Here is a 12,968-nt window from a genome sequence, read left to right on the forward strand (position 1 = left end):
CATAGCAGCACCATTAATATTTTCCGGTGCCGACGCCTCAAGCAATTAGCAATAAACTAATTCTTTCTCAAAGAGAGAAGGCAAAGACTAGGAGAATGGACCTCCTAGAACTGCACAAGACAAAAAATGTCATAAAGCCAGCTTATGAATGGCTTAGACTCTGGTGGTTTTGGGGCCGAGATAAAACCCTTGGATCCTTAGCAATCGCTATCAATTCTGCCAAATGGGAGTAATGTCTGAACCCTACCGAAATCAATTTCATTCTAAATAATTTTCAAGTTTTACCAAGAAAAATAGAGTCGAGGATAAATTCCTATAACTAAAATAAACAATATATTTGATTGTTTATGTTATATACAATGTGTATTTTATTGTTTATGTTTGGTGTATTTTTCTGAGATCAAAACTCTGACCTGGAATGAACCTTGAACTTTGAACTGAACGGAAGGAACAAACAGTGACTCATGTATTAAAATAAAACCAGATGTTTTCTAATTAACCGCGGTTTTACTTGACGACTGCGCCATCTATCGTTCAATTTCAGTAACTAAGGACGATAACTCTAGTTATTTTAAAAACCAAAAAAAAAAGGAGGGGGGGGGGGAGAAAAGAAAAGAAAAAAGTAAATTCATAAGGAAACGGATTTCCACGAAGCAAGACCATTTCTACTTCGTCTCGTCAGCTCGGCTTTTTTTTTTCTTTTTAAGTCTCATCTCATATTCACCCAGTCGAGAAGAATGAAGACGTTTTTAAATAATACCAACCGTTTATAGGTGTTAAGTACATCGAAAAAGGGAAGAAGGAAAGAGAATTATTGACTTATTTTTACTAGAGCATGCTTAGATTGTCTACAGTTTTTAATAATGAACCCCCGATCAGGTAAATATTGGATTTATTTACTATTTTTTTTTTTTTTTTTTTGTTAAATGTATTGTATATCGCGTTATTTTTAAGACGTGTCACCGTTTTTTATTTTTTTATTTCGATTTAGAAAAATGTGATTGTTCAACTTTTGTTGGCTACGGAATACTATAAGCGCAACAATTAGATTCTTGACAATATCTGTTTGTGTTTTAGGTGTAAAATTACCAGCTGATTGTATAAAACTTGTTTTTAAAGCTACTTTGTCTACCCGGCGTTGTCCGGAAATTTATTTACTTTATATTTTTTTGTTTTCCTGGTGATTTCCCTATGGCTGCCTATATTGGTTCGGTAAAATTTGAGAACTATTTGTGATAAAAGCGACCATACAAAATTCAACTCCAGTTCCTGAAACGAAAACTAGAAAAAAACTGCAAAAAAAAAAAAAAATTGATTTATTTACATTAGTTTTTTACTTTACAGTGTTTCATTTTACTTTATTTTGGTTTTATTTAGAATCCAACCTAATTAAAACAAAACTACAGGAACTCTGTAGGAGTACATATTATAAAACGGAAATGTTATATTCCAAAAACCATGTAAAACTGATCAAGTATTTTTTTTTATATAAAGGAAATCATTTTTAAACGATTTAAGGCGATTAATGTGAAATCGGTAGCACTACAAGTCTGGTCTCGCAAGTTCGGATTATGGACTTATCTGCGCTTTTTTTTTTTTTTTTTTTCAAGATTGCTGCTACGCGAAACAGTCCCTTTTTGCTTACTCATAGAAGTTGATTTTCTTAGTTAAAAATAGCTAAAGGTGCTAGTGCAGAGAGTGATCCGCGCTATTTTTTAAATCGTATTTCCAAGTTTAATTAAAGTTTTATGATATATTTTTTTTTTATTCAATTATAAGGTTGAAGTATAGAATAGGTACAAAACACCCTCCCATGTTAAGAATGGCTTTTTACGTCCGGATCACTCTCTGCACTAGTACCAAAATAAAACTACTCGATCGATGTATAATATTTTTTTGAACATGACATCTTCGTTCCGTGGTGGGTACATACATACCCCCCTAAAGATTTTTCTGTGTTTTAATAAGGGTTGAATTCTAAATAAGAACCTTTTGGTACTTATGCAGAGAATGTAGCATGCTGAAATAATAACGTTATTTAGAAACCCATTCTTAACATGAGGATATTTTGTAACTATTCTATACTTTCACCTAACAATTTAATAAACTGAAGATACCATGAAAATTGATGTCAACTTGGAAATGCTATAAACAAAATATCACCGTACCTTCTCTGCATAAGCGTCGCTGAACCTTTTATTTTCGGTACTCCTTGGGTGTTGAGTTCCATGGCGGCCAACATATTTATTTACTAGCCGCTCCCTTAATGCTTAATTTTGGAGACTCCCCCCCCCCATATAAAAAATGTTTTTTTTATTTTACAGTAGATATTGTTCTCGAAAATAATGAAATATGAAGTTTTAAAATGATTAAATGTGTTTATTTTATAATTTAAAATTAAAAACAATAAAAATAAAGTTTTGGTTTAATTTTACAGTAGATAAACTTCTGTTTACATTAAGCACTATACCGGTGTAAAAGTGAGAAATTACCAACACATTGTTTGTTACTTTTCTTTTTAATATTCTTTAAACCAACGTAAGTAAATGGATTGTTATCCACGCATGCGTTAGCCTTTGTAAGGGACCGGCTATTAAATAAATATGCTAGCCGTCATGGAACTCAACGCCCAAGGAGTATCTTATTTAATTTTTAAATATTTTTGTTGTTGCTTCTTTGTTGTAATTAATGATTTATAGTATAGGGGAGGGCAGAGGGGTAGCTCTAGATATATCTAAGACTTTTGACAGGGTATCGCATGAGGGTCTCCTCAGAAAAATTAGATCATACGTTATCACTGGTATAACATAATTAAATCCTTAGATAAGAGAAAAATTCAGGTTGTCCTCGACGGTCATACATCTAAACAATATAATATAAATGCGGGAGTGCCTCAGGGGTATATCCTTGGACCTCTATTGTTCTTAATATTCATTAATGACCTCCCCGACAAAATTGCCTCTGAGATGGGTATATATGCTGATGACACCACACTCTATAACAGGCATGACAGGAAAACAAATGACCATCTAAAGAAATAGCAAAAACACTAGAGGATGACCTCCAATCTGTGGTGGAATGGGGACAAAAATGGATGGTCACATTCAATGCTGCCAAGACTAAACTGGTTTCCTTCAATAATTACAAGAAACCTTCTCTGCCACAAATAGCAATGGCCAGTGACTCTTTATCTGAGAGTACATCTTTCAAGGAAACATGAGTTGAAACAATTACATTGAAAGCATTGCCAGGGCCGCTGCGAGGAAGGTAGGCTCTCTCTACCGTGCTAGAAAACTATTAACACCCGAAAATATCCTGTACCTCTATAAGGCCACCATTCGCCCATGTATGGAGTATTGCTGTCCCATTTAGGCTGGTGCATCTGATATTAGTCTCTCGCTCCTAAACAAGGTTCAAAAGAGAGTCGCCAATCTGATAGGCCCTGAACTGGCATCTAAGCTTCAGCCTCTGTCCCATTGACAAAATGTTGCATCCCTCTGCCTGTTCTACAAGTATTTTAATGGTGAATGCTCTGACGAACTGCAGACACTTGTGCCCCCACGACGTAGACACCCTCAACAAACCCGACAAGCAGCTAAATCCCACCCCAACACAATAGAGATCCTTAGATATAAAAGATCTTTCTACTCCAGTAATTTCTTCCCCAGAACCGTTAGACTCTGGAATTCCATTCCAGGTCCCTGCTTCCCCAACTGTACTGACATGCAGAAGTTCAAGTGTAACGTGAACCGACATCTTGCTGCCCAAATCCTAACATAGTGCCCCAGTAGTTGCTGCTCCTGATAGTAGCCCCCTACACCAAAGTGGCAATGTGCCTTGTTTGTGGTGAAACTGTAATAAAAAAATAGTGTTATTTTATATTTATTTTTCGCGAAATGTAACAATTAAAATGTAAAACAAGTTGTTCGAATTGATATTGATTCTTCTTTTATTTTCAAAGAAAGAAACGAACGTTTTTTTCAGCTCATTAAAAAAAAAAGAAGGCTAACTTGAACCTTTTAGCTTTAAAGATAGTTGTCATTGCGACAGCAAAATTATTATCTTACCAAAATAAAAAAAACTAATTTGGTTGCTTCTATCAGAATTTGAACGAAGCCAAACTTTTGCCGAACTAAACCTAAAATTTAGCTTAGGATTAAAAACGGTTTGAGGTACTTATGCAGAATACGAACCGTGCTTCATTTTTTTTTTTTTTTTAGCTGTGTCTTTTGATCATGTAATTTTTTCGTGGAATTACAGAATAATTGCAAAACACCATCACCTTGTTAAGAATAGATTTCTAAATGACGTAATTATTTCGGCGCTGTACTTTCTTTGCGTAAGAACCAATAAATGGTGCAAGTAGCGCAATGGGGGTCTGAAATTCGGGCCTCGTTTTCGTTTCGGGGAAAGTTAGCTCACGTGGTAATCGATTGACGGTGTCACAGCGACAATCTCCAACCAGCGCGCTCCCAAAATAAATATGGCAGATGCATACAGTTGATGTAAATACAGAACGGAAATCAACGAAGCATGAAACTAATTTTTACGGATTTCCTCAGATGTGACCATGGTTCAACATTATTCGTTTTTCGAACGGATTAAACATTTTACATTAAATAAATTTTCTATTAAAAACGGGTTTGTATTACTGTACACATAGATTCGAGAAAGTTGTCAAAAAACAAATATATAACAAATAAATGTTATCAAAGGCAGGATAAGTTACTTTTCTACCTAACTGGATATATATTTTTTGTTTTTATTCAATGTAACATGTTTATTCAGCTCGAAAAACATAGTGTTTACCGATGTATTCGAAAATTCAAAATGGCGCCCGACACTCTCTTTAACATCGTAAGTTTGGGAAAAGGTGTTATAAATAATAAACTAGACAAAATACTATTAAAAAAAACACCGAATATGTCAACTTATGTCACGGTAACATATATTGAGCGAATTTCTAACAATATTTTGTCTAGTTTATTATTTATAACACCTTTTCCTCAACTTACCGTGTTAAAGAGAGTGTCGGGCGGGCGCCATTTTGAATTTTCGAATACATCGCTAAACACTGTATGTTTTTCGAGCTGAATAAACATGTTACATTGAATAAAAACACGAAAAATATATCCAGTTAGGTAGAAAAGTAACTTATCTTGCCTTTGATAACCTTTATTTGTTTATATATTTGTTTTTTGACAACTTTTTCGAATCTGTGTGTACAGTAATACAAACCCCAAATATATAACAAATGTTATCAAAGGCAAGATAAGTTACTTTTTTTACCTAAATTCAAAATGGAACCCTACTTTCTCTTTGACACTGTAAGTTTGGGAAAAGGAGTTAAAAAAAAAAAATAAAAAAACAAACTAGATAAAATACGGTTAGAAACCCACCGAATATATGTCAGTCTATGTCACGGTAACATATTTTGAGTTTCTAACAGTATTTTGTCTAGTTTTTATTTTTAACTCCTTTTCCCAAACTTACCGTGTGAAAGAGAGTAGGTCGAGGCCGCCGTTTTTAACTTTCCAATACATCAGTAAACACTGTTTTTCGAGCTGAATAAAAATGTTACATTAAAAAGTAACTTATCTTGCCTTTGATAACTTTTTCGAATCTGTGTACGTAATACAAACTCTTAAAAACTTATTCAGTTAAGTAGAAAAGTAATTTATCTTGCCGTTGACAAACTTTTTCGTGCCTCTGTGTGGTGCAATAAATTTTAAAAAGAATTTTGGCACTACTACAGATTATCGCCGAAAATTGAGACGCCATTTTTGGGGGAGCACCGCACTACCGCAGTACCGCACGCACCTGTCGTAAGAATCAGGGAGAAATCAGTATTTTAAACTATGACCGAAGTATGAAAAAACTAAAAATTAAACTAGATAATGATTACTTCCGGAAAGAACTAATTACTACGTTTCCCAGCTGTATTAACATCCCCCCCCTAACCTCCCATGTTAAGAACGACTTTTGAGGTTGGGGCGGTGTTTATTCCGAAAGCTGTTCTCAACATGGGAGATTGGGGTGTTAATACTACGCTGGGGTACGTAGTAATTAGTTCTTTCCGGAAGTAATCATTTAGTTCATTCTATTTTTGTTATGCCATAGTTTAAACTACTGATTTCTCCCAGATTCTCACGACAGGTACCCGGAAAAATGGCGTCTCCATTTTCTACGATAAACTGTAGTACCAGAATTTTTTTTTAATCGCGTTAATAAATATTTAATAAGGTTATAAAATTTAAACAGAATATTGTTCATGGATGCATTTGATACGTGAAAAAACAAAAAACAAAAACATTTCCACTTTTCTCCTCGTCGCCACAAGAATTCCATCAAAATGCATATCGTTCAACGCCCTCCTCCCAACCCAGACACCATTCTTCACGCGTCCTCTGTATTTCCTTTTAAAAATACGATTCATCAATTTCGACCTCTTCGGTTTCCTTTGTTTTCTCGATCGATGTTGCTTAATATTAACATGATTAAGAAATAAAACTTTCTTTTTAAAGCGCGCAAAAAATTGAATGCACGCGCGAAAATAAACATGGCGACTCGTGAAAATTATACGGAATACAGGCTCGAATACTCCTCAAAAGCAGCTTTTTAAAAATAGCTGCTTTTTAGGGGTAATCGGTGGGCAGAATTGTCATTTAGTTGTATGAATACTCTTTAATCCTATATCGAGCAAAAGGGAATAAAATTGGGTGACACCGTTATCTCCCTGAACGTAAACAGAACGTTTTCACAAGTAAACAAATAATATAAGTTTAGGGTTTTTAATAAAACACGGTATTTATGTAGATTTTAAACGTCCGGTTCAAAATCCCAGTATCAAATGAATAAATCAGTGCCTTTTCGTTTCTTCAAGAACCATTGTTTCATTTTGTGTGGTCACCTTTTGGGTCTTGTAACTCGTTACCGGGTTTTAGCGAAGAAGCAATATCTAATCTAAGTACCAACACAATTTAACATGTACTAAAAATTGTGACGATAGCAAACCCAAATAAAAAAAAATTAAAAAAAAACTCAAACTTTATTCAATGTTTCCTTTAAAAAAATTGAGGAAAAAGAAAAAAAAAAACTAGAGGAAAAAACTTAAAATTAAAGGTTAAAAAAATGTCAAGATGTTTAATTGTTAAAATTGACACCGGCCACAGCTTTCTAGCAGAGCTAAATCTTTAGCAATGCGAAAATGCGGCTAAAATCTTAGAACCCTACATTGAACCAGCACCAAAATTATAAAATAAAACCAGTAGAGATAAAGTTCTGTTTATTTATTAAAAAAAAGTATTTTATCTGAGTTAAAGATGTTCTGTTTTTGTTTATTTGTGAAACGGTTTCATTTTTTTAAATAAAATAAATTATTTTGGTACTTATACAGTTTAATCAAGACATTAAAAAACGAAAATATCGAAAAACGTTTCATGTATGTATCCGTAATGGAATGAAGTTCCCCGAAAAAAAGCACTTAATTTCATCTAGTTTTTTACAGCGAAAAAACAATTTATGATACCGAGCAAATGGTTCGATTTTTAGGAAGAAAAGCTAGTGGGAGGGAGTGTTGGCGTTTTAAACGGAGTTATCTCCCCATGGCATGTTAAAAAATTCCAAGACGGTTGATTTCAACGCGCTGTCATAAAAACGTTTTCCCCCGCTGTAAAAAAAACAAAAACAAAAAAAAAAAAAAAAACTACTTGATGAAATTAAGTGAAATTTTTGGTACTTCTACAGTTTATCGCCGAAAATGAAAACGCAATTTTATTTCGAGCACCTGTCGATTAGAATCAGAGGGAGAAATCATTATTTTAAACTATGGCCTAAGTAGGAAATAAATAATTAAAAAAATTAAACTAGATATTAATTACTTCTGGAAAGAACTATGAAAAAAAAGTAAATAAAATAAAAGAATATATATCTGTAAGTGTTTAATTGGAAATGTTTCGATTTAATTAATGAAAACGGGGAAGTTTTTATGGAGCGTGTATAATTTTTATTAAAAACAAAATAAGACATTATTATTAAAAGCAGAAAATGAAAATTACATATTCATAATTATTTAAACTGGGCGAGCGAGCGCCATTTGAAAACCAAAATATTTATTCTATAAAATTGTATCCAACTATAATTGTTATTGAAAAGTCTGCGTAAGAAAATATAATTTTAATAAAACAATTTTGTAATTTTTTTGTTATTTATTTCCTACTTCGGTCATAGTTTAAAATACTGATTTCTCCCTCTGATTTTAACAAGTGCTCCAAGAAAATGGCGTCTCTATTTTCGGCGATAAACTGTAGAAGTACCAAATTTTTTTTTTGTCGGAAATCTTCAGTCCAAAACGGATACGTACAATGTAACCTTTTTTTCGATATTTTCATTTTTTTAAATGTCTTGATTAAACTGTACAAGTACCATTGATTTTATTTAAAACCCTTAACTTTTGTTTATTTATGAAAACGTTCTGTTTACGTTCAATGGGATAGCGGTGTCACCCACTTTACTCCCTTTTGCTCGATATAGGGTTAAAGAGAATATTCGTACAATTAAACGACAATCCTGCCCTTTAGTTGGTACTAGCGCACATCGACCATTAATCATTGTCCTTAGATTGATAAATAATAAATTCTGGTATTTGTACAGTTTAATCAAGACATATAAAAAAAAAAAAAAAATGAAAATATTGAAAAAAGTTATATTGTACGTGTATTCCGTTTACTAGAACTTCGCATTAGAAACTAAGCACACACAAATATTTAAATATTGACATTTTTTCATTTCTTGATAATAGTGGAGTGGAGTGTGAGTGAGTGCTCATTCAATAATCAGCTAAAAAAAAAAATTTGAATATATATCTTGTACACGGGAACCCACGAAAGTTTATCCAGAGAACATTCATTTGTTGTATATGTATCCCCACTTATTTTGGTTAAAAAAAAAATACCATAAAATTCCGGGTGTTCACATGTAATTGCCTAAAAACTAGAACGGGTTTGTATTACTGTACACATAGATTCGAAAAAGTTGTCAAAAAACAAATATATAACAAATAAATGTTATCAAAAGCAAGATAAGTTACTTTTCTACCAAACTGGATATATTTTTCGTGTTTTTATTCAATGTAACGTGTTTATTCGGCTCGAAAAACATACATTGTTTACCGATGTATTGGAAAATTCAAAATGGCGCCCGGCTCTCTCTTTAACACGGTAAGTTGAGGAAAAGGTGTTATAAATAATAAACTAGACAAAATACTATTAAAAAAACCACCGAATATATGTCAACCTATGTCACGGTAATATATATATTGAGCGAGTTTCTAACAGTATTTTGTCTAGTTTTATATTTATAGCACCTTTTCCCAAATTTACCGTGTTAAAGAGAGAGAGAGAGAGTCGGGCGCCATTTTGAATTTTTCAATACATCGGTAAACACAATATGTTTTTCGAGCTGAATAAACATGTTACATTAAATAAAAACACTGAAAACATATCCAGTTAGGTAGAAAAGTAACTATCTTGCCTTTGATAACATTTATTTGTTATATATTTATTTTTTTGACAACTTTTTCGAATCTGTGTACAGTAATAGAAACCCACTAGAACATTATTTGATGTAGGGTCATCTAGCTGAAGGTGTTAATTTACGAATTTATCTGATATTTTGCTTCTAATTTCTAAAGTTTTGCGGTTTTATGAAAGGCAAAAAGTTTAGCGGATGTTTTTTTTTTTTTTTTTTTTCTTAAATTATTATCTCTTGTACCAAAGAAGGAGATATCCATCATTCATCGGTAAAAACTTTTCAATCCAGTTCGATATACTTTTTATTTCAAAAAAGTATATCGAACTGGATTGAAATGTTTCATTTCATTTCCTGATATCCACAGTTGAACGAAACAAGTGGTGGTTTGGTTAAAAATCACGAGATCATTTAAATGGCCGAACTTTAACCACACCTTTAAAGAAAGCGAACAATTTTTTTTTTTTTTTTTGTTTAATCCACACGATTACTATATAATTTGTGGATATATTCATTATTGTAACATGACAATTTTTAAGAAAATCAAAATTTATGATCTTGATCAATTTTACTACTAAATTGTATTGAACATAAGGCTGATTATTTATTTATTTTTTTATTACCTTAATTTGAGTCGTCTCCCTGTATTTCATCGGATTTCATCATGTCCGAAAAAACACAACTCGCTTGTAGTCGTAAAATTTGATTTTTTTTTTAAATAATAAAACTACTTAATCAAATTACGTAATTTTTGGAATATGACATCTCCATTCTGTAATGAGTACGTACATCATACAGACTTCTCTGTATTTTCTTTAATTTTAATTGCCGCCGTAACTGCCAATCTAAATAAGCACTATACTTTTCTACCTAACTTTTTTTTTTTTTTTTTTTTTTTTAACTTAAAGCGTTTAAGTAATGCAGAATGCTTAAGTTAAAACGACAACAAAGATAGCAGGCATGGAGTCGCCACCATTCGAGTCGCGAAAATCGCTCAAAACTCGAAAAACAAAAATACCGATAGAAATCCACCCAATAAGTGTCAGTGATTTAAAAAAAAAAAAAAAAAAAAAAAAAAAAAAATCCAGTTAAAAGAGTAACTTATCTTGCCTTTGGTAACATTTATTTGCTATATGCTTGTTTCCTTTTTAGTTTATCTATAACAAAAAAAAAATATCCATTACTCTTCAGATTAACACTAACAGTAAAAAAAAAAAAAAGTGCTATTTGATTTAAATATATTTACCCCCCCCCCTTGGGGGGGGCAATCCCTTATTAAATTTATATAAACCCTTTTCACCGAATTCATATATTTAAAATTTTGGATGCCAAATTGTGAATGCGAAATATTAAATCACTAATAGTATTCATAACCATTATTAGGAACTTCGTAATTATTACTCATATAGCAATTACTTAACGATTATGCACGTGTATATTTCAAGTGTTCTTTACTATGACGAGGGGGGGTTGTAGTTCTCTGCCACTGCAAGAACTGTGACACAGGGTCGGAAAGTGAGATTGAGTAGTCAGTGTTTCCGAGAAGCACTCTGACCTGCAAAAAGTAACTAGGGAGCCCCGACCCCGTCTGCATCTCCCCCGGTAAGGGCACCTCATAATATAACAAAGAAATGTTATCAAAGGCAAGATATTCTTAGTGCGGTACTGCGGTACTTCTATAGTTTATCGCCGAAAATGGAGACGTCATTTTTTTTTTTTTTTTTTTTTTTCGGGCACCTGCCATTAGAATCAGAGGGAGAAATCCATATTTTAAACTATGGCCGAAGTAGGAAATTAATTAAAAAAAAATTAAACTAGATATTAATTATTTAGGGAAAGAACTATGAAAAAAAGTAAATAAAGTAAAGGAACGTATATCCGTAATTGTTTAATTGGAAATGTTTCGATTTAATTAATGAAAAGTTTTTCATGAAACGTAATGTATATTTTTAGTATTAAAAACAGAAAATGAAAACGACATTAAAAACAAATTGAAAATGATATTCATAATTGTCTAAATTGGGCGAGCGTCATTTGAAAACCAAAACATTTATTGTATAAAAATTGTCATCCGAATGTAAATGTAAAGACATTTATTGAAAAGTCTGCGTAAGAAAATATAATTTTAATAAAACAATTTTGTATTTCTTTTTGTTATTTCCTACTTCGGTCATAGTTTCAAATACTGATTTTCTCCCTCTGATTTTAACGACAGGTGCCCGAAAGAAAATGGCATCTCCATTTTCGGCGATAAACTGTAGAAGTACCCTTGGTGCTTTGCAAATTTTTTTTTTCGCTACTAAACTGTATTGAACATAAGGCTTTTTTTTTTTTTTTACAACTTTGATTTGAGTTGTCTCCCCTTTATTTCATCTAATTTCATCGTGTAATGAATATATCCAAAATTTACGACTAAATCGAGTTGTGTTTTTGTTTGTGTACGTAGTAATTCTCAAAGAAAGAAGGCAAAGCCTGGGAGGGTAGAACTAGAATTGCACAGAACCGGCATTACACTGCAAACAACAGGGACCAGGTAATTACAGGAATGGTCTACTCTGTGATTTTGGGGGTGGAGGGTGAGTGTGAGTAAAAATGGTTTCTTAGGTTTTTAGGATAAAGATAAAATAACTTAGAAATCGTAGTTGGCTTCTAGCCATTAATGACCTTTGATTTGGGTCAAACTATTTTGAAATTTTCAAATGTTATACAAAGCATAATAGTTTCTTTTGTTTCATTTTTATATTAAACTAGCCTGGGTGCCCAGCATTGCCTGGGTGTTTGGAGGTGTGTTGAGCCAAAAAAAGGAAAAAAAGTGGTAGTAGTCAGGCAGGCTCGAACCCACGATGCAAAGGCGGAAAAGAAAGTTAAAGAAAACCTGACATCTTACCACTATGCCATGACGCGACTGGAAGTATAAAGCGTTCAAATTTAGCAATGTCAACCATTATGCCATTGCAGATAGCGAAATGAAATCACACACTTAAGTCTGGCTGTAGGCCAGTTAAGCTTGCAGCTTTCTGCCGTATTTGTTTCCCCACAATGTTGGGGAAAACCAGCTCCCCCCCCCAAAAAAAAATGGCAGTGTCCAAATGAATAGCAATTATCTGATGTGAAGGGTTTCCCCTACATTGATCAAAGCTAATTTTCTTCAAGACATCCCGGCCCAGAAGGCCAGGTGGATCGCCTTCGTTTCAATCAGTTCGTCTTTTTGTACGAAAAAGACAAACACTAAAAACTTGGGATTTTTTTAAAACTCGATCAAATAAGAGATGACATCCGTTCATAAATCGGAGATATTACGATTTAGGAAGTATAAGGAAGTTCTCCATAAATGTAACCGCCGCAAGAAGGCTGAAAAAAGCCTTTTCCGGACATGGACGAACGCGTGCGCCCATTTTGCCTTTTATATAATAGACTAGCGGGGGGGTACCGGGTGTTTA

General features: G+C 33.0%; 1 protein-coding gene across 8 annotated transcripts in view; it reads left to right on the plus strand.

The window, feature by feature from the left end:
* Positions 1-605: 605 nt before the first annotated feature.
* LOC145259798 (polyamine-transporting ATPase 13A3-like) overlaps positions 606-12,968 on the plus strand; it is a 198,469-nt gene continuing 186,106 nt past the window's right edge. For 4 of the 8 annotated variants that reach the window (XM_080117572.1, XM_080117574.1, XM_080117577.1 and 1 more), the window contains exon 1: positions 606-879. In XM_080117572.1, coding sequence (XP_079973698.1) covers positions 864-879 — 16 coding nt within the window. In that variant the 5' untranslated portion in view covers positions 606-863. The remainder of the gene's footprint in view (positions 880-12,968) is intronic. The other 4 variants (XM_080117573.1, XM_080117575.1, XM_080117580.1 and 1 more) reach the window with 2 other exon arrangements.

The sequence above is a fragment of the Euprymna scolopes genome, chromosome 35 (genome assembly GCF_053919585.1).
Source record: "Euprymna scolopes isolate OS-2025 chromosome 35, ASM5391958v1, whole genome shotgun sequence".
Lineage (NCBI taxonomy): Eukaryota > Metazoa > Mollusca > Cephalopoda > Sepiida > Sepiolidae > Euprymna > Euprymna scolopes.